Source organism: Sus scrofa, chromosome 2 (assembly GCF_054392235.1).
Source record: "Sus scrofa isolate SSC_HxYL_T2T_F1_AM1 chromosome 2, Sscrofa_HxYL_maternal_Yorkshire_Landrace_v2.0, whole genome shotgun sequence".
NCBI lineage: Eukaryota > Metazoa > Chordata > Mammalia > Artiodactyla > Suidae > Sus > Sus scrofa.
The window spans coordinates 76,760,142-76,786,765 of record NC_139384.1 but is presented as its reverse complement, the minus strand read 5'-3'; the positions used below and the strand labels follow the sequence as shown (position 1 = coordinate 76,786,765).

The 26,624-nt window shown below is 42.5% G+C and overlaps 1 protein-coding gene across 5 annotated transcripts in view; it reads right to left on the bottom strand.

Moving 5' to 3' along the window:
- The window catches only part of LOC100518295 (zinc finger protein 791-like), a 32,202-nt gene extending 7,970 nt beyond the window's left edge, over window positions 1-24,232 (bottom strand). For 3 of the 5 annotated variants that reach the window (XM_085012784.1, XM_085012785.1, XM_085012782.1), the window contains exon 1: window positions 24,114-24,232. In XM_085012784.1, the coding sequence (XP_084868910.1) occupies window positions 24,114-24,116 (3 nt within the window). In that variant the 5' untranslated portion in view covers window positions 24,117-24,232. Of the gene's footprint in view, window positions 1-3,120; window positions 3,232-24,113 lie in introns of those variants that run through there. The other 2 variants (XM_085012786.1, XM_085012783.1) reach the window with 2 other exon arrangements.
- Window positions 24,233-26,624: the final 2,392 nt, after the last annotated feature.

The following is a 26,624-nucleotide window of genomic DNA, read 5'->3' as shown; positions in this document are numbered from 1 at the left end:
CCACAATATTCTTATCTTACATTCTATGTGTGAATTAACTTACATAGCCTTAACCCAGAATACCAATGCAAACTAGTTTCAAAGGGCTGCCTTAGTCACTGGATAAAAGAAAAAGAAAAGAAACACAAATATTGCAGATATGCAGCATGCTTCCCTAAATTCAGGGGAAACACACACACACACACACACACACATTCAGAGAGTTGACCGTAATTGCAACTTGGGTTCTCAACATTTCTGGTTGAGATGTAACCCCTGCAGTGGGACAGTGGGTCAGTCCCTGGTGAAGAAGGGTAGGGACACCTGAGAACCCACAGGAATGAACTCTGGGAACTCCAAATGATCTCGCCTATGCTGTTAACATGGAAGCTCTCCCTCTCTCATGCTTCTATTCTCATGAGTAAGAAAACTCAGCCTGACTCTGTTTTAGGTTCTGACCCAAATGAACTTCCAAGTTCATCAATCCTTTGTCTATGAGACCCAACACCTGATCTTCAGACTTTCTCAGTGTGTACCAATGACACTCTGAATGCAAAACTCAAACATATGGTCTAAAAATATCTAGACCTAGGAGTTGCCATCATGGCTCAGCGGAAACGAATCTAACTATTATCCATGGTGCAGGTTCAATCCCCGGCCTCGCTCAGTGGGGTAAAGACCAGGCATTGCCGCGAAGCTGTGGTATAGGTTACAGACGTGGCTCAGATCTGGCATTGCTGTGGCCGACAGCTGTAGCTGCGATTAGACAGACCCCTAGCCTGGAAACCTCCACATGCCACAGGTGCAGCCCTAAAAAGACCAAAAAAAAAAAAAAGAAGAAGAAGAAGAAGAAGTCTAGACCTAAAAACCCCAACTACGAACTCAGAAATAGAAATAGCATCATTCGCACCTTAACACACACCCCTCCCCCACCACTCCATGTGAACATGCATCCCCAGCAAACTAGAGTTTGGTAGATTTTCTAAGAATCAAGAACTCCTTCTGTGGTGGGTGTGAGCAGGAAGGACACCTGCAGAAAGAGGTTCCCCAAGAATCCAACAGGCCTTTAAGTACTTCCCTTTGCAAGACAAGGGAACCAGAGCTTGGGTCAGCGACCATAGGCCTCTGCTCCACCCTGTAGTTGCTTTGGAACAGGGTTGATACTTTTTTTTTTTACTTTTTAAGGCTGCACCTGGAAGTTCCCAGGCTAGGGATGAATCAGAGTTGCAGCCACCTACCTACACCTCAGCCACAGCAACGCCAGATCCAGGCTGCATCTGCAACCTACACCACAGCCTACAGCAACGCCGGATCCTTAATCCACTGAGAGTGGCCAGGGATCAAACCCACTGTGCTGCAACAGGAACTCCCCAGGGTTGATACTCTAAATGACATAAACCCAGCGTGTGAACAACCCCCCCCAAAAAAAAAATCACTCAAATCCAGAATTTACACTGAAAGGAGGTATGAAAACTGTAAGGGACTTTGACCAGTTCAAACAGAAAATCTCAAATATCTATTCCTTTCAGAAAAAGACGTCAGTTAATTATTATCTCCAAGGAGGGAAATTGGTTTGCAAAAACTATTCATACTGGAACATTTCTACTCTGCAATTCCAAGCCCTGGAAATTCACCTGTAAACACTAAAAAGTAGATAACATCTCAAAAACTTTTTTTTTTTTTATTGTTTGCCTTTTTTTTAGGGCTGCACCCATGGCATATGGAGGTTCCCAGGCTAGGGGTCGAATAGGAGCTGCAGACGCCGACCTATACCACAGCCACAGCGACATGGGGTCTAAGCCACATCTGTGACCTACACCACATCTCATGGCAACGTCTGATCCTTAACCCACTAACGAGGCGAGGGACCAAACTGCATCCTCATGGATCCTAGTCGGGTTCCTTAACCGCTGAGCCACAAAGGGCACGCCTCAAAAACTTCTTATACATGCTCAGTGGAATAAAGAGTGAAAGAATCCTATACAAATGGAATGTAATACCTGAACATATAATTTTTCTTCTCAAATTCACCCCTCTCTCACCTGTCTATAACTCCTTTTAAGCTCTATTGATTAAATACATTTTATTTCTATTGACAACCTGAGACTTAAATAAGCAAAAAAAAATCTTTCCAAGGTGACAAATCCAGGGAGGGGCGGTGCTGACAAAACACCCAGGAAAATTTCCAAAGAGAACCTCCACCAACCTCCACCCAAACAACTTCCCATAGGATGTGTGTGTCCAGGAAATATCCTAGGGGGAGAGACAAGAGGATTTAGGTGGTTATTCTCGGCTTCCTTCTCACAAATATAGGCACAAACAAATATAAATCTCTTTTTTTTTTGGTGTTTTTTGCCATTTCTTGGGCCGCTCCCATGGCACATGGAGGTTCCCAGGCTAGTGGTCTAATTGGAGCTGTAGCCACCGGCCTAAGCTAGACGCGGGATCCGAGCCACGTCTGCAACCTACAACACAGGTCATGGCAACGCTGGATCCTTAACTCACTGAGCAAGGCCAGGGATCGAACCCACAACCTCATGGTTCCTAGTCGGATTCGTTAACCACTGCGCCACGACGGGAACTCCACAAATATAAATCTCTTTAAAAGAGCATTCCATGACTCTGAAGAAAAAAGATAAAATCTGTTTGACATGCAGTAGGAGAACAAATAGCTGATTATAATGCTGTGAGTTAGAGAGTGTAAGTAGGCTTTGGAAAGGAGATGAGGGATCTGAACATTTTGGCATTTATTACCAGTCCTAGGAGGTGGGGGCAGGAACAGAGATTTGAGACCCTGCTTCCCAAATATTCAGAAAACTCGAGAGAAAAATAGGTGACCCCTGGGAGAAAGAAGACTACAGCCCCTCCCCCCCGCACGAACTCCAGAGACTGAGGCCTGTCACTAATGATCCCCTCTATGGTCACCACACAAACTAAGTGGAGACACGGGGATGTGGGCACAGCGTTTCCCAGGGAGGTTTTGGAGCTTGGACTAAGCAGCCTGGCACAGTGACGAAAAGGCCCAGCTGCCGGTCCAGGGCCCACGCTAAAGGCTGGAGAAAACTGAGGTCCTAGTCCCGCCACAGCCGGTTCCCACAAGATTCTCAGCCTCGACTCTGCACCTGGGGGCAGAACACTCACCATTTCTAGATTTCCCAGGGTCTCCCTTCCTACGACTCCCACAACCAGTGCAGATTAGAACGCAACAGAGACCACGGCGGCGGCCGCACCAGGAACGTGAACTACATACCTTAAGACAGGCCAGCAAGTCCACGTTGGTGAGGTGCGTCATCCCCACCCACCTGCGCCAGTGGAACCCCTGATTGGTTAGTTCCAAAGGCCATGCCCCCCAGCTTGAGTGACAGCCTGAAGGACTCCCGTCTCACCCAAACCAGCTTTCACCAGTGAGTAAAAATCTAACTCAGCCACGGTCATTTGCGTTGGGAAAAATTTTCCCTGGCTTGGGGTTGCCTCGACAGTTTGTGAACTTGTGGGCACATTTGTTCATAAGGACTTCTTGGTTGAGTTTCCATGAAACGAGCACACAGCATAAGGGTTGGCCCAGGCCCAGATGGAACAAGAGGGTCTTATGTCTCTAGGGGTCAAGGGATTGGCGTAGATGGAGTTCCCGTCCTGGCACAGTGGTTAACGAATCCGACTAGGAACCATGAGGTTGTGGGTTCGATCCCTGGCCTTGCCCAGTGGGTTGGGGATCTGGCATTGCCCTGAGCTGTGGTGTAGGTCGCAGATGTGGCTTGGATCCTGCGTTGCTGTGGCTCTGCCGTAGGCCGGTGGCTATAGCTCCAATTAGACCCCTAGCCTGGGAACCTCCATATGCAGCAGGAAGCAGGGAAGCGGCCCTAGAAAAGGCAAAAAGACAGAAAAGGGGGGGGGGATTGGCGTAGAGCTGTCAAGTCATTCATGGAACTGTGACCCTTGTTTAGAAGCACAAAAGTCTTAATGTGACCTTGCCATTTACAATAAAGAACCCGGCTCCATTTGATATTTGATCCTTGCAAGGGTAGAACCTTCCATCCATCCCTTTCCTACTTCCACTCATTTGGTACTTAAATGAATGAAAGCCAGGGCACTTGGCTGTGTAGAAAGTTTGAACCCAACAGCCCCAGGCTACAACAGGGTCCAACCACAGGGTACAAGATGTGCTCATTGAACTTATTAGGTGATGAAATAAAAATTCATATTCGAGGCAAGTCAAAAAAATCAAAACAAAAAATTTTCTCTGTCCTTTGGCCTCATTTCTCTTATGTGTTGTGTATCAGCATTATGCATCAACTGAAACTCCCCCATGGCAGAAATACTTGCTCAACCATAATGCTCAACATTCTCCTAGCACCAAGAAGATAACTCCTTAGGAGATAACCATTTCTGCTTTATCTTGTAAGGGGCCACGATGACCCATGACCCACTATTCATGCTTGCTTTGCATGTGTAGACCTGGACTGTGTAAACTGTGGGTAATACATCATTTAATGTACAGGTCTCTATCTAAAAACCTTACATAATTGTGCTTTGACCTCTAATGGGCAGAACAGTTCTTGGGGCTTTCTGAGGGGCTATTCCCAGGCTATAATCCTCAATTTGGCTCAAATAAAATTTTCCATTTTTTTTCCTAGGTCAACTGATTGATTTTCATCAACACAGGTTTCATGAATTCACATTTTAGGAATTCCCTTGTGGTGCAATGGATTAAGGATCCAGCATTGCCACAACTGTGGCTCAGACTTGATCCCTGGCCCAGGAACTTCCATATGCCACAGGTGTGGCCAGAAAAAAAAAATTTCACATTTTACATCAGAGGGAAATTTATTTAGCTCAAATTTTGCCTGTGTTTCTAAAGAACTTCAAAATGTGAATGACTATACTATCCCTAAGGCAACTAATTCCCATTTTCACTGATAGAAGAAAAATATTGTCTTTATGTAAACATAGGAAGTATCTTGAAAACCCTCCCTCACCTGCTTTACTGAGGTAAATAACTAATAAAACTGTATTTGGAGTTTCCTTGTGGCACAGTGGGTTAAGGATCCACTGTTGTCACTGCAGCAGCCTAGGTGGTTGCTGTGGCATGGGTTCAATCCCTGGCCTGGGAACCTCCACATGCCTTGGGTGCTGCCAATAAATAAATAAATAAATAAATAAAATTTTAAACCCTGTATTTGAAGATTACAATGTGATGATTTAATATAAGTATCCTACGTTGTAACCTGATATCAGCCAAGACATTGGATTAAATGATCTCAGCACACACACAAGAAGTAACCATGTGTGGTGATGGATGTGTTAATTATTCTGAAACTCTTACAGGCCTACAAGATTGAATTGCAGAACTCTTAATGTATTTATGTGAACACCTTTACTGAGACATAATGCACATACTACTCAATACACATTAAAGAGCACAATTCACAAGTTTTCAGTATATTCCCAGATATGTGCTATCATTCCCACAGCCAATATTTGAAGATTTTCACCACCTTAAAAAGAAATTCTCCTACAGTTTTTCACTCCCAATATTCCATCCTCCTCATCCAACATCCAGATTTAGGAAACCTTAATCTACTATCTGTCTCTATAGATTTCCTTATTCAGGGCTCTCAAATGAAAGGAATTACATAAAAATGCTCTTTGTGATTGATTTCATTCACTCAGCATTTTTTCAAGGTTCATCCATGTTGTAGATTAATCAAGACTTCATTTTTATGGCCAAATGATATTCTATTAGATGGATAAAATGTTTTGTTTATCCTTTCATCTGTTAATAGACATTCAAATTATTTCCACTTTTTGACCACTATGAGTAACACTGCATAAATTACATGTACAAATTTCTGCTTGACCATATGTTTTCATTTTTCAATTGGATTTAATTGAAAACCATGCAATAACTCTACCAAACAACAGGAGAATATACATTCTTCTCACATACATATGGAAAATTCTTGGAGCTAAAATGCATTCTATAACATAAAATAAACCTTAAATTTAAAAGAAGAGAAATCATACAAAATATGCTTTCAGACCACAAAGGCATTAATCTAGAAATCAATAACAGAAAGATACCGGGAAATCCTCAAATATTTCAAAATTAAAAAATACATGTCTAAATAGCTCATGGATCAAAGGAAACAAGAATGATTAATAAAATTATTTTTGATTAAAAGTGAAAGTACATTATCAAAACATTAGAAATCACCTACACTAAAAGTGAAAAAAAATGAAAGTACAATTTATCAAATTTTGTTGGATCTAGCAAAAGAGTGCTTAAAGGAAATTTATAGCATTGAAGGCACACACTTAAAAAAAGAGATCTGCAGTAGGAGTTCCCTTGTGACGAAGTAGGTTAAGAATCTGGCGTTGTCACTGCAGCAGCCTAAGTCACTGCTGTGGTGAGGGTTAGATCCTTGGCCCAGGAACTTCCACATGCTGCAGGTACAGCCAAAAAAAGAAAAAAGAGATCTGTAAGCAATGACTAAGCCTCAATCTGACAAAACTAGAAAAAGAAGAGCAAATTAAGCCAAAATTAAGCACAAGAAAATAAATAATAAAAACTGGATACATAAATCAATGAAGAGAGTTCCTGGTGTGGTGCAGCAGAAACGAATCCAACTAGTATCTATGAGGATGCGGGTTCAATCCCTGGCATCACTCAGTGGGCTAAGGATCCAGCATTGCCACAAGCTATGACATAGGTCACAGATGTGGCCTGGATCTGACATTGCCATGGATGTGGTGTAGGTGGGCAGCTGCAGCTCCAATTCAGACCCCTAGCCTGGGAACTTGCATATGCCTAAAGTGCAGCCCTAAAAAGCAAAAAAAAAAACAAAAAAAAACAACAACAAAAAAAACAACTTAAATTATGGGAGGTCAATGGAGAAAAATCAATAAAACCAAAAGCTGGCTCTTTGAGGATATTAATAAAATTGAGATATATCTATAAAGCTGAGGAAAAAATATTAATATCAAGAATGAAAACAGAGAAAATGAAACCGTAAAAGCATTTGACAAAATGCATTCATGATGGCAAACTACAAATAGAATGGAATTTCCTCTTCCTAAAACCATATACAAGAAACCTATAGTTAACATCATACCCAATGGTGGGAAAATAGATGCTTTCTTGGTAAGATCAGGAAGAAAGTAATGATGCTCCCTCTCACCAGTCCTGCTCAGCACTGTACTGGAAATCTAAGATAATAGAGAGTAGAAAAAGAAATAAAAAGGATAAAGAATGGAAAGTAAAAAAATAAAAAACAAACCAAAAAACTGTCTCATATGACATCTTTATCTACAGAGAAAATCTCAAAGAATCAATAACAAAGAAAATCCCTTCCACTAAAATGAGAGAGTAGGAGTTCCCGTCGTGGCACAGCAGAAATGAATCCTACTAGGAACCATGAGGTTGAGAATTCGATCCCTGGCCTCACTCAGTGGGTTAAGGATCTGGCATTGCCATGGGTTGTGGTGCAGTTTGCCGATGTGGCTCAGATCTCAAGTTGCAGTGGCTGTGGTGTAGGCCAGCAGCTGTAGCTCCGATTAGACCCCTAGCCTGGGAACCTCCATGCCACAAGTGTGGCCCTAAAAGCAAAAGAAATAAAATAAAATAAGAGAGTAGATCAAAGCTGAAGGATAAATGCTTTATATATACCAAAGTCAGCGCTTTATATGTACCAAAGTCAAAGATTCAAACAAATACAGTCAACTGATCTACAAAGGATCAAAGGCAATTTAATAGAAGACAACAGTCTTCTCAAAAATATAGTTTGAGGAGTTCCCATCGTGGCTCAGTGGTTAACGAATCCGACTAGGAACCATGAGGTTGTGGGTTCGATCCCTGGCCTTGCTCAGTGGGTTGAGGATCCTGCATTGCCATGAGCTATGGTGTAATTTACAGACACGGCTTGGATCCCGAGTTGCTGTGGCTCTGGTGTAGGCTGGCGGCTACGGCTCGGATTCGACCCCTGGCCTGGGAACCTACATATGTCGAGGGAGTGGCCCAAGAAAAGGCAAAAAATACAAAAAAAAAAAAAATAGTTCGAGGGAGGAGTTCACATGAATTTTTATAAAAGCTTTACTCATGGTTGCTAAGACTTACAGGTAACCAAGATATCCTCTAATAAGCAACAGAAAAAATAATCACGGGAACATCCATTCAATGATATATTATTCAATAATAAAAGAATACGAGGTACAAAAACAGACATATGGATCAATGGAACAGAATAGAGAGTCCAAAAAAAACCCCAGACACCTATGATCAATTTATCTTCGACAAAGGAGGCAGGAATATAAGGTGGGAAAAAAGGCTCTTAAGCAACTGGTGCTGGGAAAGTTGGATAGCTTCATGTAAATCAATGAAATTAGAACACACTCTCACACCATGCACAAAAATAAACTCAAGGAGTTCCCGTCGTGGCACAGCAGAAACGAATCTGACTAGGAACCATGAGGTTTCGAGTTCAATCCCTGGCCTCGCTCAGTGGGTTAAGGATCTGGCGTTGCTGCAAGCTGTGGTGTAGGTTGCAGACTCGGCTCAGATCCCTCATTGCTGTGGCTCTGGTGTAGGCCAGCAGCTACAGCTCCGATGAGACCCCTAGCCTGGGAACCTCCATATGCTGCGGGTGCAGCCCTAAAAAGGACAAAAGCCAAAAGCCAAAAAACAAACAAAAAAAAACCCTCAAAATGGCTTAAAGACTTAAACATAAGACATGACACCATAAAACTCCTAGAAGACAACACAGGCAAAACATTCTCTGACATATATCATACAAAAGTTTTATTAGGTCAGTCTCTCAAGTCAATAGAAATAAAAACAAAAATAAACAAATGAGATCTAAATCAAACCTATAAGCTTTTGCACAGCAAAGGAAATCATAAAAAAAAAGACAACCTACAGAACAGAATAGTTGCAAATGACACAGCTGACAGGGCTTAATCTCTAAAATACACAAACTCATACAACTCAACAACAACAAAAAACAACCCAATTGAAAAATGGGCAGAAGACCTAAATAGACATTTCTCCAAGAAGACATAAAGATGGTCACGAGGCATATGAAAAGATGCTCAATATCACTCATTACTAGAGAAATGCAAATCAAAACTACAGTGAGGTCCACCTCATACCAGTCAGAATGGCCATCAACCAAAAAGTCTATAAATAGCAAATGCTGGGGACAGTGTAGAGAAAAGGGAAACTTCCTACACTGTTGGTAGGAATGTAAATCAACCACTATGGAAAACAATATGGTGGTTCCTCAGAAAACTAATAGAATACCATATAATTCAACAATCCCACTCCTGGGCATATATCTGGACAAAATTATAATTCAAAAAGATACATGCACCCCTATGTTCCTAGCAGCACTATTCACAATAGCCAAGACATGGAAACAACCTAAATGTCCATCGACAGACAAATGGATAAAAATGTAGTCCATAAATACAATGGAATATTAGCCATAAAAAGAATGAAATAATGCCATTACCAGCAATGTAGATGGACCTAGACACTCTCAGACTGAGTGAAGTAAGTCAGAAAGAGAAAGACAAATACCATATGATATCCTTATATGTGGAATCTAAAATATGGCACAAATGAGCCTATCTACAAAACAGAAACAGACTCAGAGATACAGAGAAAAGACTCGTGATTGCCAAGAGGGAGTGGGAGGGAGAGGGATAGACGGGGAGTTTGGGGTTAGTAGATGCAAACTATTACATTTAGAATGGATAAACAATAAGATCCAACTGCATGGCACAGGGAACTATATCCAATCTCCTGGGATAGAACATGATGGAAAATATATATAAAGAATGTATACATATGAATAATTGGGTCACCTTGCTGTACAGCAGAAATTGGCACATTGTAAATCAACACTAATTTAAATAAAAAGGAAAAGGATGAGGTATCAAGCCCAAAAGACTTGTAAATACCTTAAAATAAGATTGCTAAGTGATCCCATAGTTCTAAAAAGGACAAAACTATGACAAAGTGAAAGATCTTTGGTTGCTGGTGATTTGGGGCGGGAAGAAGGAATAAAGAGGTGGTGCCCAAAAGATTTTTGGAGCAGTGAAAGTACATGACACAGAAATGATGGGCACATGTCATTCCATGATGTCAAAGCCCAGAGGCTGTATAACACGACTAATGCAATCTTAGATGTACATTTTTATGCATCAATATTGGTTCACTGAATGTAACAAATATACCATAGTAATACAAAATATTAAAAACAGGGAAAACTACATGGCGGCACAGGGGTTATGTGGGAACTCTCTGTACTTTCTGATCAAGTTTTCTATTAACCTAAAACTGCTGTAAAGAAGTCTATGTGGGGAGTTCCTGTCATGGCACAGTGGAAACGAATCCGACTAGTATCCATGAGGATGTGGGTTCAATCCCTGGCCTCTCCCAGTGGGTCGGGGATTTGGCATTGCCATGAGTTGTGGTGAAGGTTGCAGACGAGGCTCAGATCCTGTGCTGCTACGGTGTGGGGTAGGCTGGCAGATACAGCTCTGATTCAACCCCTAGCCAGGGAACTTCCGTATGCTGCGGGTGTGGCCCTAGGAAGACAGAAAAAAAAAAAAAAAAAAAAAAAGTAAAGAAAAATCTATTTGGAAAAAAATGATAAAGACAAATGCATTAACATTCATCCCAGATGACTAAAAAAGGCCATTTTTCACTCAACTGATCTGAAGTTACTTCAACGAGCCATTTTTGAGCTCTCAAGAGGCCCGCACCCGAGAGAGGGTGAAACTACACTGAACGCCATGTTCCACAGCCCAGGACTGCATCATCTGAGAAGTGGAATGAGTGCCTTGGTCATTATCCAGAGTCTGGTGTGCTGAAGTGGATAAGAGCAGCCTGGCAAGGCCTCCTGCTGTGGCCTCAGTACATATACAGACAAGCGTTACCTTGATTTACATGGCGGTATCTGTTAGGCAAGAGATTCACAGGATTCTTTTACTACAAAGTGGCAGCTCTTAAGACAACCATCCAGGGGTTTGTAAACATATGCTGACGAAGCCAATTGCTGGTCAGTGCTAAGACGACAGCCTGGTGTTTGGTCAGCTGTGGACCCTTGAGTCCCTTCCTTCATCAGGATGTCCAATGAAGAGATGGAAAGCAGCCACTCTGCCTGAGCTGGATCATGTGTGAATGTGACCACGCTGTCCTGAAGTCTATGCATCCCACTGCTTCTCACTCAGGGAACCTAAGGAGCCCTCAGGGAGCCTGGGGGTCTGGGAAGGGGGTGACCTCCTTCAGTACCATAGCACCTGTCAAGGACTGCAGAGACAGGAAGCCACCCCTCCTGCAGGCAGGTTATCTTGACTCAGTGGGGGGGGGGGGGCGCTCTGTAGCTGAGCTGAGCTCTTGGGGTGCTGGTTACAGACCCCAAGTCATGATGGGAGGCTGGATGAGGGGTGACATGCTCAGGCCTATTTTTAGCATAGCTCTGTAAGAAGGGGTATTGCCGCTCAAATGGCAAACAGACTGGGGCCTAGGGAAGGAGTCAAAAGCCAATGAACAATTAAGGGCACAATGGGTAACTCCAGAGGCACAAGAGGAGGTCACTGAAGCCTCTTTTGGGAATCAATATCTGACAGCACTAAAGGAAGTGCCTGTCATCTGGCATTCTGACCCAAGTCCAGAGCCTTTTTCGTTTTTTTTGCAGGGGGAATATTCAAGGTGGACCCATTTGCAAATAATAGAATAAATGGGCTCAAGTAAAATTTGTAAACAAGGAATAAGATGCTTCCAGAACACCAGAAGAATCCAGGCAAGGTTGTGGGTGCTGAGAGGGGCAACACTTATTTCTTCACTGCATCAGGGAGGGAGCAGGCCCCAGATTACCAAATAATTTTTAGGAATTTAAGCAAATTACCTGGAACCTCAATATCGTATGTGTGCAATTGCCTTTTTAATCTTTAGGAGCTGTTTGTGTCAACCTTTTTATGGTCTGATGTCCTCAGAAAACAATGTCATTGGTGTAATGTCATACCTGTGCTTCTGGAGGAAGGAGGCTACAGTTTAGACCCTGCCTGCAGACACTGTGTGTGTTTACAATAGCGTTGAGGTTCCCTGAGGATAACCAGTTAAAGGTGTATCATGCCCCTTCAGAAGTAAAGGCCAACTATGGCCAAGAGGCTGTTGAAACAAACACTGAACAGAACAGACTTAGCCAAATCTGTGAGAGCAGAACATCTGCGCCTGTTACTGAATGGATGGAGTCGAAATTTTCCATAATGTGGGGACTGGGAAAAGGGATTTTTTTGGTGCATCCAAAGCCTCATAGTTACAGTAATCCAGTGTGAAGTGTCATTCACCCTTTCCAGGTTTAAGAACAGGTTAAATGAGGCTGTTAAAAGGACAAACAGAGGAGATAATCACTTCTTCATTAAATAGGTGTTATATAGTAGTTCTCAATCCTTCAAGGACCAATCTAAGGTTTAGTTTATATTGAGCCAGATTAAGTAATTTAACTGGTGGGTAAAGCCGGTGGTGTTCCATTTTCCCTATATAATTTGAAAGTGTCAAAGACTAAATTAAAATTTCATTTTTAACTCAATGGTTTGGACTTCTCTGCTCAGTGTGGGATGATAAAGACAATGGGTGCTATGATCAAGAGGAATTTAGTTCTCATGGTTAAGGTCAAACATATCCATTTGTCCTCTCTATGATTTAACAACTCCCCTGAGATTATTCAGAATATTTTGCTTAAATTTTGTGGTATTCCAAGGTATCTCTCATTAGAGCCCTAATACAGATTATCTGCCTGAGAGTTTGTGAATGAGTGCATTACTGCAAATAGGAAAATTATTTCAGAACCTATGCTATAGAGGCCCCAAAGCAGAACAGTGTCCTTTCATATCTTTAATTTTTTTTTTTTTGTCTTTTTGCTATTTCTTGGGCCACTCCCGCAGCATATGGAGGTTCCCAGGCTAGGGGTCCAATCAGAGCTGTAGCCACCGGCCTATGCCAGAGCCGCAGCAACGCGGAATCCGAGCCGAGTCTGCAACCTACACCACAGCTCACGGCAACGCTGGATCCTTAACCCACCGAGCAAGGGCAGGGACCGAACCCACAACCTCATGGTTCCTAGTCGGATTGGTTAACCACTGCACCATGACAGGAACTCCCTAATTTTTTTTTTTTACTTGGTCTCTTCTTTTATTCTTTTTGTTGTATAAGTTCTTTTAGAATATTTTGAATTACGAACTGAGTTAAACTGTAGACCTTTGCTTCTATATTTTTTTTTTTTTCTTTGTTCTCTTCCTCTTATCTTTCCCTGTTTTGTTTTTCTGGTCATTAGATATATTCCCAGGGTAGGCGTTTCCTCTCTACTCTGGTATCCATAAACTTTTTCATCTAGAGAGCCACCAAAAGGTGCCATCATGGTTAAGGGCCTCCCCCATGACAACTGCTACCTTTTATTTTATTTTATTTTATTTTATTTTATTTTATTTTATTTTTGTCTTTTTGCTATTTTTGGGGGCCACTCCCATGGCATATGGAGCTTCCCAGGCTAGGGGTTGAATCGGAGCTGTAGCCACTGGCCTACGCCAGAGCCACAGCAACGCGGGATCCGAGCCGCGTCTGCAACCTACACCACAGCTCACGGCAATGCCGGATCGTTAACCCACTGAGCAGGGGCAGGGATCAAACCCGCAACCTCATGGTTCCTAGTCGGATTTGTTAACCGCTGCGCCACAACGGGAACTCCATAACTGCTACCTTTTAAATGTTAAAAAAAAAATAAGACAACAAAGGAGTTCCCTGTGGCACAGCAGGTTGAGAATCTGGCCTTGTCACTGCAGTGGCTTCAGTCGATGCTGTGGCATGCGTTCAAACCCTGGCCCAAGATCCTCCTCATGCCTCAGATGCGGCAAAAAAAAAATAAAATAAAATAAAATAAAAAACAAAAACCCACGCACACACACATGACACATATATATAAACAAAACAAAAAAACAAGACAACAGGCTCAAAACACGATTACTTATACAAAGCAGCATGTCACCAAACCAAGACTTAATACTTAATTTCAGTTTCAGTTATCTAAGAAGTGGAATCTCTCTCTTTTTTTTTTTTTTTTTGTCCTTTTAGGGTTGCATGCTTGGCATATGGAGGTTCCCAGGCTAGGGAATGAATTGGAGCTACAGCTGCCAGCCTACAACACAGGATCCAAGCTGCGTCTGTGACCTACAACATAGCTCATGTCAAAGCCAGATCCTTAACCCACTGAGTGAGGCTAGGGATGGAACCCACATCCTCATGGATGCTAGTCAGATTCGTTTCCACTGAGCCACGATGGAAACGTCCAGTTATCCAAGAAGTAGAATCTTAAACCATCAATCAGGAATTACCCAGTCAGCACTAGTTAAGTAACCAACCACACAAACCACTACCATCCCCGGAAAGGAAGTGACCTTTCGAGACCAATCCACTTTCTGCTAGTATTAAAGTTCCTTGTCTCCAACCACCTCTGCCTATGTAAGCCTTCCACTTTGTGCAGCTCTTCGAAGCTCCTTTCCATCTGCTAGATGAGATGGTGACTGATGTAAGAATCACTGAATAAAGCCAATAAGATATTTAAAATGTATCAGTTGCATTTTGCTTAGTATAAAGTGTAAGGATTGTGGGCTTCTGTAGGATTTGAAACCCTTTGCTGTGCCACAGTGAGGCCATGGTTGTTGTTCCCTATAACCCCTATGATTGAGATCTTTGCTACAACAGAGGAAGCAGCAAGAAGTACTAATGGGTCCTGGAAGTCCTCTAGTATTAGGAATGTGGATTCAGCCCACCATCTAATGGCTGCTTTTCCCCCCATGTTTTCCCTCTTTCTTTGTTTAAATAATTGTTCTTTCAGGAAGAACCATCCAATGGGCTCATCTCTTGCACAGGCTGTAATTTCCCTCTCTCATCAGTGATACAATGATGGGGTTGGGGCCAACCCATCCTCTGGCAGATTCACTCTAACACACAGATAAATCTGGGCAAAGAAACTAATTTAAGATTTAAGGACGACCCCAATCCTATACTCCTGCTCCCAAAAGCCTAGGAATTCTCCAGTGTCAGCTCTGGTCCATTTAACTTAGAACTGAGGCTTGGTGGTGTCAACAAGGCAACAGAGGGCAGCATGGCTCACAGCAAGAGTGCCCGGGGCAGTTGAGCAAGTCCAAACAGAAGACAGACCCACGGGTGGTGGTCATGTCTGGACATGCTGCTCACGGTGTCAATTATTATGGTCACCTGCAGAGGTGTGGTTCCCATGTTGAGTGACACCAGTGGGGCATAAATACACACACACACAGAGGGAGAGGGTAGGAGAAGGCTTATGAATCACACAATTGAAGTTTCAGAGGAGGGCAGGGCAGACCTCTCAAGCAGCTCCAAAAGGACTTCAGAAAGCAAGGAAAGGAGCCTGGCCTATGTGCTCACTGGGGTTGGGGGTTGGGGTTGGGGCAAGAAATCCTGCCCAAGGGCAGGGATTCATGTGACTTGAATCTGTTACCATCTCTAGAGGGGAGAACACCCAGATTTTCTCATCTGCTGGTCCAGATGGAGGCACAGGGGAGGAGGGAGGGATGAGGCTTAAGCTGAGAGCAGTCAAATACCAAAAAGTGGGGGCTCATTCCAAGGACAAAAGTAAGAAAAATATGCATTCACAACTGCTTTTTTAGATAAAGAAATACCAGATATTCAAGAAATGATGGCCCCACTGGCTTTTGGGGTGGCTAAAGCAAGAGCACCAGAGGGGAACAAAATGGTCAGGCATGGAATCTAATTTAGACCTTCTTATCTTACAGAATTTTGCTGTCATATGATTATTTAAAATAGGCAGAGTAATTTATATGAACCAAATTCATCTATTTAAATTCATTTTTAGGAGTTCCTGTAGTGGCGCAGTGGAAACGAATCCAACTAGAAACTATGAGGTTTTGGGTTCGATCCCTGGCCTTGCTCAGTGGGTTAAGGATCCAGTGTTGCTGTGAGTTGTGGTTTAAGTCGCAGACATGGCTTGGATCTGGTGTTGCTATGGCCCTGGTGTAGGCTGGCAATTGACAAAAAAAAAATTTGAATAATAAATAAATAAATAAATTCTTAAATTATTTTTTATTTTTTAAATAAATTTATTTTTTGGCCATGCCCACAGCCTATGGAAGTTCCCAGGCAAGGGACTGAACCTGTGCCATAACATCGACCTGAGCCAGAGCAGTGACAACACCAGATCCTCAACCTGCAGAGTCACCAGGGAACTCTGACTTTATTTTTTATTAACTTGCTTTTGCTTTTTAAAATTTAATTTTTGGAGTTCCTACTGTGGTACAGGAGACTGCAGGAGTTCCCCCATGATTCAGCAGGTTAAAGATAAGGCATAGGTCACAGCTGTGGCTAGGATTCAATCCCTGGCCTGGAAACTTCCATATGCTGAGGGTGTGGCCAAAAATTTTTTTTTTTTTTTTTGTCTTTTTAGGGCTGCACCCGAAGTATATGGAAGTTCCCAGGCTAGGGACTGAATCAGAGCTACAGCTGCTGGCCTACGCCACAGCCATAGCAAAACGGGAGCCAAGCCGCGTCTGTGACCTAACCACAGCTCACGGCAATGTTGGATCCTTAACCCACTGAGCTAGGCCAGGGATCGAACTTGTGTCTTCATGGATATTAGTCAGGTTCATTTCCGCTGAGCCATGACAGGAACTCCAATTTTTTTTAATTTATTTAATTTTTACTTTTCTACAAGGACACTATTCTAGAATTTAATCCTTTAGACACTGATGCTTATAAAAATTTTAACCATACAAAAATTTCAAATCTCTAAGAGGCATTATGAACTACAATTTAAAATACTGTACACCATAAGAAGTATTATACAAACTATTACATTTAGAGTAGATAAGCAATGAGGTCCTGTTGTATAGCACAGGGAACTATATCCAATCTCTTGGGACAGACCATGATGGAAATAATATAAGAAAAGGAATGTATGTATATATGTGACCAGGTTGCTTTGCTGTACAGAAGAAATTGGCACAACACTGTAAATCAACTATAATTTTTTTTAATTTTTAAAAGAGGTATTATAGCTTCCCCCTTATATCTTACCCTTGGGGATTATTCAGGAATGAGTAACATAATGCACTGAGGATTTGGGAGCAATCCATTAAATGCATCAGATTTCTTAAGACTTACGTAAGTTTTAGGTAGTTTTTCTCATAGCTATTAAAATAGGAACTCATGTGCCTCAGCAATATTATAGAATTTAAAATTTCAAAGCTCTCTAGGGTCATGCACATACAAAAACTGACCTTAAAAAATGTAAAATCTGGAGTTCCCGTTGTGGCTCAGCAGTAACTGACTAGCAGTAACTGCCTAGTATCCAAGGATGCAGGTTCGATCCCTGGCCTTGCTCAGTGGGTTAAGGATCCAGCGTTGCTGTGAGCTGTTGTGTAGGTCACAGACGTGCCTCGGATCCTGTGTTGCTATGGCTGTGGTGTAGGCCAGCAGCTGTAGCTCCAATTCAACCCCTAGCCTGGGAACTTCCATATGCCTCTGGTGCCACCCTAGAAAGAAAAAAAAAAAAAGTAAAATCCACCTGAGAACTCATATACTCTCATCTTGAGAATTTCTTGCTTAAAAGGAACAAATATTCTGTTCCTGCCAGAATTTCCTGCCTTACCTCCACTGTATCTCTCAATCAACTTACATTTTCGAAGCCCCACAAAGAAAAGTCTTATGCATTTGTGGAAAATAATATCACAAATTGGCAAGGGAAAACAAAGTTAAGGGCTGCAATATTCAACATGTCAAAGTATACAAAGAAAAATGCAAATATTTGAACAAGGAAAAATGCAAATATCTGAATCAGGTAAGCTAAGCAGTCTGTTTTCCTACAGTTCAGAACAAAATCCAGATGCCTAAGCCTGCAAACCAGTTTCCTCCTTAAGGGCTACAATCCCTAGGGTCTCCCTTGTAATGGAGGGTTAGGGGACACCTGAGCAGCCACAGGAATGAACTCTGGGAACTCCACATATCCTCTTGTCAGGGCATGATAATAATAATCCCTCTCTAAGTCTTCACTTCTCCCAAGTGAGAAAACTCCTGGCCAGATCCAATTTAAGGTTGTGATTCAAATCAGCTCTCTGCAGAAAAACCATTTGACGAAGTCCAACATCCATTCATGATAAAAACTCTTATGAACGTGGGTATAGAGGGAACATACCTTAACATAATAAAAGCCATTTATGACAAACTCACAACCAATGTAATACTCAAGGGAGAAAAGCTAAAAGCCTTCCTGCCAAAATTTGGAACAAGACAAGGATGCCCACTCTCACCACATTTATTCAACATAGTATTGGAAGTTCTAGTCACAACAGTCTTACAAAAAAAAAAAAAAAAAAGAAAGAAATAAAAGGTATCCAAATTGGAAGAGAAGAGGTAAAATTGTCACTCTGTGAAGATGACATTATACTCTACATTGAAAAGCCTAAGACTCCACACAAAAACTACTCAAACTGATCAACAAATTCAGGAAAGTAGGAGGATACAAGATTAACATTCAGAAATCAATTGCATTTCTGTATACTAACAATGAAGTATTAGAAAAGGAATATAAAAATATAATACCTTTTAAAGTTGCACCCCTGAAATTAAATACCTATGAATAAACCTGACCAAGGAGGTGAAAGACTTATATTCTGAGAACTATAAAACATTAATTAAGGAAATTAAAGAGGATTCAAAGAAATGGAAAGATATTCCATGCTCCTGGATTGGAAGAATCAACATTGTTAAGATGGCCACACTACCCAAAGCAATCTACAGATTCAATGCAAATTAAAGCTTGTTCTAGTTTTACAGAACTAGAACAAGCAATCCAAAAATTTATATGGAACCATAAGAGACCCAGAATCACCAAAGCAATCCTGAGGGGAAAAAAAACCAAGCAGGAGGCATAACTCTCCCAGACTTCAGGCAATATTACAAAGCTACAGTAATCAACACAGTGTGGTACTGGCACAAAAACAGACATACAGACCAATGGAGCAGAATAAATAACTCAGAAATAAACCCAGACACCTAGGGCCAATTTACCTTCAACAAAGGAGACAAGAATATAAAACGGGGAGCTCCCATCGTGGCTCAGTGGAAACAAATCTGACTGGCATCCATAAAGACGCAGGTTCAATCCCTGGCCTTGCTCAGGGGGTTAAGGATCCAGTGCTGCTGTGAGCTGCGGTGTAGGTCACAGACAAGGCTCAGATACCATATTGCTGTGGCTGTGGCTGGCAACTATAGCTCTGATTGGAGTTCTAGCCTGAGAATCTCCATGTGCCACGGGTGCAGCCCTAAAAAGCAAAAAAAAAAAAAAAAAAAAAAAAGGAATATAAAATGGGAAAAAGATAGTCTCTTCAGCAAGTGGTGCTGGCAAAACTGGACAGCTGCATGTAAATCAATGAAACTAGAACACACCCTCACACCATGCACAAAAATAAACTCAAAATGGCTTAAAGACTAAAACATAAGACATGACACTATAAAACTCCTAGGACATTGGCAAAACATTGTCTGACATCAACTGTACAAATGTTTTCTTAGGCCAGTCTCCCAAGGCAACAGAAAAACAAAAACAAAAAAATAAACCAGTGAGACCTAATCAAACCTACAAGCTTTTGCACAGCAAAGAAAATCATAAAAAAAACAAAAACAAAAAGACAATGGGAAGAAATAGTTTCAAATGACGCAACTGACAAGAGCTTAATCTCTAAAATATGCAAACAACTTATACAACTCAACAAGAAAACCAACAACCCAACTGAAAAATGGGCAGAAGACCTGATTAGACATTTCTCCAAAGATATACAGATGGCCAACGGACTCTTGAAAAAATGCTCAACATCTATAATTATCAGAGAAATGCAAACCAAAACTACTATGAGGTACCACTTTGCACTTGGTCAGAATGGTCAGAATGGCCATCATTAACAAGTCTACAGATAACAAATGCTGGAGAGGATGTGGAGAAACAAGAACCCTCCTACACTGTTTGGTGGGAATGTAAATTGGTACAACCACTATGGAAAACAGTATGGAGGGCACCCCAGAAAAGTAAATATAGAACTACCATGTGATCCAACAATCCCACTCCTAGGCATATAACCACACAAAACTTTCCTTGAAAAAGATACATGCACCCATATGTCCACTGAGCACTATTCACAATCGCCAAGACATGGAAACAAGCTAAATGTCCCTCGAAAGATTAATGGATTAAGAAGATGTGGTATATATACACAATGGATTACTACTCAGCCATAAAAAGAACAAAATAATGACATTTGCAGCAACATGGATGGAACTAGAGACTCTCATACTAAGTGAAGTAAGTTAGAAAGAGAAAGACAAATATCATATGATATCATTTATATCTGGAATCTAATAAATGGCACAAATGTACCTTTCTACAGAAAAGAAACAAACTCATGGACTTGGAGAGCAGACTTGTGGTTGCCAAGGGGAAGGGGGAGGGGTTGGGATGGACTGGGAGTTTGGGGTTAGTAGATGCAAACTATTGCATTTGGTGTGGATAAGCAATGAGATCCTGCTGTATAGCACAGGGAACTGTATCTAGGCACTTGTGATGGAACATGATGGAGAATAATGTGAGATAAAGAATGTATATATATATATATATATATAGAGAGAGAGAGAGAGAGAAAGAGATATGAATATATGTATGACTGGGTCATCACTTTGCTGTACAGCAGAAATTGACAGAACAATGTAAATCAACCATAACAGAAACAATAAAAACCTAAAATATGAAAAAAAAGAAAAAAATGAGCTCCCTAATTCTTCTATTTTTTTAATGGCCACACCCATGGCATGTGGAAGTTCCCAGGCCAGGGATCGAATCTGAGCTACAGCTGTGACCTACACTGCATCTGCAGAAACACCAGATCCTTTAACCCACTGTACCAGGCTGTTGATCAAATCCTTGCCACCACAGTGACCCGGGCTGCTAGAGTCTAATTCTTAACCCACTGCTCCACAGGAGGAACTCCAATCTCCCTAATTCTTTTTTTTTTGGTCTTTTTGCTATTTCTTTGGGTCGCTCCCACGGCATATGGAGGTTCCCAGGCTAGGGGTCTAATCGGAGCTGTGGCCGCTGGCCTACGCCAGAGCCACAGCAACGCAGGATCCGAGCCGCGTCTGCAACCTACACCACAGCTCACGGCAATGCTGGATCATTAACCCACTGAGCAAGGGCAGGGACCGAACCCCCAACCTCAAGGTTCCTAGTCGGATTCGTTAACCACTGCGCCATGATGGGAACTCCCCAATCTCCCTAATTCTTTTTTTTTTTTTTTTTTTTTTTTTTTTTTTTTTTTAAAGGTACAAACTTCTTTTTTTTTTTTTTTGTCTTTTGTCTTTTTGTCTTTTGTTGTTGTTGTTGTTGTTGCTGCTATTTCTTGGGCCGCTCCCGCGGCATATGGAGGTTCCCAGGCTAGGGGTTGAATCGGAGCTGTAGCCACCGGCCTACGCCAGAGGCCACAGCAACGCAGGATCCGAGCCGCGTCTGCAACCTACACCACAGCTCACGGCAACGCCGGATCATTAACCCACTGAGCAAGGGCAGGGACGGAACCCGCAACCTCATGGTTCCTAGTCGGATTCGTTAACCACTTCGCCACAACGGGAACTCCCTCCCTAATTCTTAAACTCTTTATCCAAAAGACAGAACTCCTGACTTTCAAAGACATTCTCAAAGGACTCAAATTACTGAGTGCACCCACACTATGGATGCCTACCTCTACAAGCACAGTTAAAGCTTCAAAAAGGCCTTACCTCCCCACCCCAACCCCACATCCCACGTGCGTCCCTAGCTTTCCAGGTCTTTACAGCTTCTCTCAGTATGAAGGGTTCTTCTGCGGTGGGTATTAGCAGGTAGGACACCTGCAGAAGGAGGCTCCCCAGGAAGAACTGGGCCTTCAGGTACCTCCCTTTGCAGACTTAAGGGGGTCTTAGCTTAGAGAAACTGAACTTCCCATTTAGGTGCTCTGGACCACCACATTGATACTTTAAAGAAAGAAACCCAGGTTTGAACAATCCAGAAAAATCATTTAATCAAGTGTTTATACAAAAATCATGAAAGAAAATAGAAAATTATAAAGAAAATAGAAACTGGTTAGAAATAGAAATTTTCTATTTCAAAAAAAGCCCCACAAATATCTATTCCTTTCAGGAAATAAATGTCAGTTAATTACTATTTCCATGCTAAGAAATTGTTCAGAAATATTATTTCACTTACATGTGGAATCTGAAAAAACAAGCATAATAAAATAGAAACAGACTCAGATACAAAGAACTAGTTGTTGCCAGAGGGGAGGAGGGTGAGAGATGAGTGAAGTAGGTGAGGGAGATCAAGAGGTAAAAACAATGGAGTTCCTATGATGGCTCAGTGTTAAGGAACCCGACTAGTATCCATGACGCTCTGGGTTTGATCTCTGGCCTTGCTCAGTGGGTTAAGGATCCAGTGTTGCTTTGAGCAGTGGTGTAGGTTGCAGACGGGGTTCAAATCTAGCATTGCTGTGGCTCTGGCGTAGGCCAGTGGCTACAGCTCCGATTCAACCCCTAGCCTGGGAACCTCCAAATGCTACAAGTGCAGCCCTTAAAAAAAAAAAAAAAAGTGAGTAATTGGCAAATTCATGCAGGACAGCACCAACCTATAACTGTGAGGAAAGGACAGATCATCAGGAGAGGTATCAAAGGAACCTCTGACTGAAGGACTCCTATAGGATGTCTGTGCCCAGGGAGATTCTGAGGACAGACACTACAGCAAACAACATAGTTCCAGGTGGTTAATCTCCGATTTCCTCTCATGTAAAATACCCACAGGCAAAAAAACAAATCTTTGGGTGGGGGGTGTGCTTGGGTTGTGGGATGAAAATCCTGTGAAATTGGATTGTGATGATCATTATACAACTACAGATGTGAAAAAAAAAAAGCTATAGTAATCAACAGTATAATATTGTCATTAAAAAAGATTTTGTCATTAAAATAAATAAATAAATAAATAAATCTTTAAGGAGTTCCCACTGTGGCTCAGCAGAAAGAAACCTGACTAGTATCCATGAGGATGCAAGTTTCATCCCTGGCCTCACTTAGTGGGTTAAAGATCCAGTGTTGCCATGAGCTGTTGTGTAGGCCAGCAGCTGCAGCTCCCATTCAACATCTAGCCTGGGAACTTCCATATGCTGCAGGTACAGCCCTAGAAAGAAAGAAAAAAAAATTTTTAAAAAGAACTATCCAGGAGTTCCCCTTATGGCTCAGCAGCAATGAACCTGACTATTATCCACAAGGATGCAGGTTCCACCCTCGGCCTCACTCAGTAGGTTAAAGATCCAGTGTTGCTGTGAGCTGTGGTATAGGTCACACATGCGGCTGGGATGGCGGTGGCTGTGGCTGTGGCTGTGGCATAGGCTGGCAGCTGCAATTCGGATTTGACCCCTACCCTGGGAACTTCCATATGCTATGGGTGTGGCCCTAAAAAGCAAATGAATGAATGAATGAGTAAATAGATAAACAAATAAGACTATCCATGTGGAGAAATGATAATTAAAATACTGTGTACTTTAAAACTCACCATGGGCAACAGTTAACAAAGAAGCTATGAACTGGAGAGGGGAAGATGGCATTTGGGAATGTGGGGAAAGATCTGGAAATTTAGGCATTTATTGCCTGCCCTAGGAAGAGCTAACGTGGGGTACAGGGATTTGTGACCCCATTCCTCAAACATTCAGAAGAGAGAAGGGAGAAGGAGGGACTGGGGACCCCTCATACCAGAGCTCTGCCCATGCATGACGCCCTGTCACCAAGTCTACGATTGTTCCCCAACGGCCTTCCCTGTGGACACCATACAATCTGGAGCAGATGCAGTGAGCGGAATGGACGTCCGGGATCCTGACTGCCGGCCAAGCCCTCAAAGTAAGGGCCACGCCCCCAGCAAACTCAGAGTTGACCGCAGGATGGCCCAGGTCCCGGCACGGTCAGTCCCAACAGGTCCCTCCGCCCCCGTCTCCTGACACCCGGTCCCCCAGCTCACCATTTTTCTGTTTCTCGGCTTCCCGGTTATCTACCTCAAGACCGTCGCGGCAAGTGCCAGTCACAGCGACACAGGATGCCACGGAGCTACTGACAGCCTTTAATGGCAGAAACCAGTGTGACCCAAGCGAGGAGGGGCAGAGCTGCACCAAGCGCCTGCTCCACTCCGCCCATGTCATCATTCTAGCGGCGCCCACCGTCGCCCACAACCCATGTAACCAGCGACTCCTCTGATTGGACAGCTCGAAAGGCCCCGCCCTCCCATGCCTGAGTGACAGCAGACCAAAGGGCACATCTTAGAGCCGATCTGGTACTGACTGGGCTGGAACTGCCCTCTCCACAGACACTAAACAGAGCCATAAGGCTGAAAAGCCTTCACGGAGTTGTGACTTCTTTACAAACAGGGACACTTACAAGTGACCTCACCGTATGTAATAATGAGTCTGGCTCCACTTTGATCTTTGACTATTTTCCAAGGGGCCTCAGAGGCACTTGGCTCTGGCTGGGAGGATAAATCCCACAGTCTAGACCAGGCCCTGGGCCTCAGATGCTAGCATGTGGCATACACGCAGAGAGAGAAAACCACTGAAAACCTTTTTAGTGGAATTCCACTCATTGAAATGTCAAAGGTGGAAACACTGAAAAAACCCTGCTGAGTGAAAAACAAAATATGGTAAAGGTTTGAAGAAGAACAATTCCCTGATGGCCCTGTGGGTTAAGGATCCAGCATTGTCAATGCAGTGAGTGTCTTGGGTTGCTGCTGTGGAGTGGGTTCAGTCCCTGGCCCAGGAACTTCCACATGCCGCTGGGCACAACCAGCAACAACAACAAAAAAGGATATGATGGATAAACAGAAAGTCAGGAGAATGAATGTCAAATCAGGTGGTGAATAAAACAAGATAGCTGTGAGTCAAGAAAAGGAGTATAAAGACTCTCATCTCTGCCCAAAGGCCATTTGTGTCCCCAAGATGACTCCAAGGACATGTACCTTGTCATTACTGAATCTTACTGCAAAACATTTTGTACATTCTTTCCTGAATATATTTGACATCAAAACTTTAAGAAGTAATTAAGGTTGGAAACAACATAATTTGTATGTTTCCTCATCCTGTAATGTGGCAATCTGAGTTTTCATTCACAACTTTGACAGCAAAAATTGTTAACAAGCCAAGTGCCTAGTAAGAAAGTATGAGTTACAGGAATTCCTGCTGTGGTGCAACCAAATCAGGTTCTCTGGAGCACTGGGTCTCATGCTTGACCCACAGCACAGTGAGTTAAGGACCCAGTGTTGCCATAGCATCATATCTGATCCCTCTCAGGGAACTCCATGTGCCTCGGGGCAGCCAAAAAAGAAAAAATATGAAAAAGACTGGGTTGGAGTTCCCATCATGGCACAGAGGAAACAAATCTGACTAGGAACCATGAGGTTGCAGGTTCAATCCCTGGCCTCACACAGTGGTTTAAGGATCTGGTTTTGCCATGAGCTGTGGTATAGGTTGCAGACACAGCTCGAATCCTGTGTTGCTGAGGCTGTGGTGTAGGACGGCAGCAACAGCTCCAATTAGACCCCTAGCCTGGGAACCTCCCAATAGCCAAAAAGTGGAAGCAACCCAAGGGTCCATCAACAGATGAATGAATAGGCAAATATGGCCCATCCATACAGTAGAATATTATTCAGCCTTAAAAGGAAATAAATTCTGACACCCAAGAACAGGGTTACATAAATTTATCATTAAATTCATCATCTATATACTCTTTTTTATCATTAAATTCATCATCTATATACTCTTTTTTTCTTTTTTTTTTTTCAGTTGTGCCCATGGCATGTAGAAGTTCCTGCCAGGAATCAAAATCACACCAAAAAAGTGACCCAAGTCACAACAGTGACAACACTGGATCCCTAACCAGCTGAACTACCAGGGAACTCCCATCTACGTACATTTTTAAAACAAAGGGTCCAGAGGATTTATCAATAGAACAAATAAGCAAAATATATTTATGTAGATAGATCTAGATCTATATATATTATAGATTATCTATATATCTATACCTATCTATATATATAATGTTAGCTTTTCAACTACCTTTGGAGACAAGTGGAACCTCAATAGCCACCCAAGGTTTGGCTGAGTCCTAGAGAGTAACACCCACCCATCAGGAATAGATGAAAAGGATTCATTATTTTGGCAACTGAGGTCTCTGGGGAGAGCAGAGCAGGCCTCTCAGGCAGGTGGGAAATGCCTTCAGAGAGCAAGGAAAGGAGGCTGGCCTGCACTTTTTATTGAGGTCAGGGGTGGGCTAGGATGGGAGTTCACAAACACAGTAAGGAGTTTGCTGACTGAATCTCTTACCAGCCCCAAAGCAATGAGCAACCTGGCTTTCTTACCACCTTGTACAGATACAGGGCATATGGGGAAGAAGGAGGGGTATAGACCTTAAATGTCAGCCGTCAGATAATAAATATATACATACTGGTAACTGCCCCCAGTTCCTGGCACAGGGCTCCGAAAAC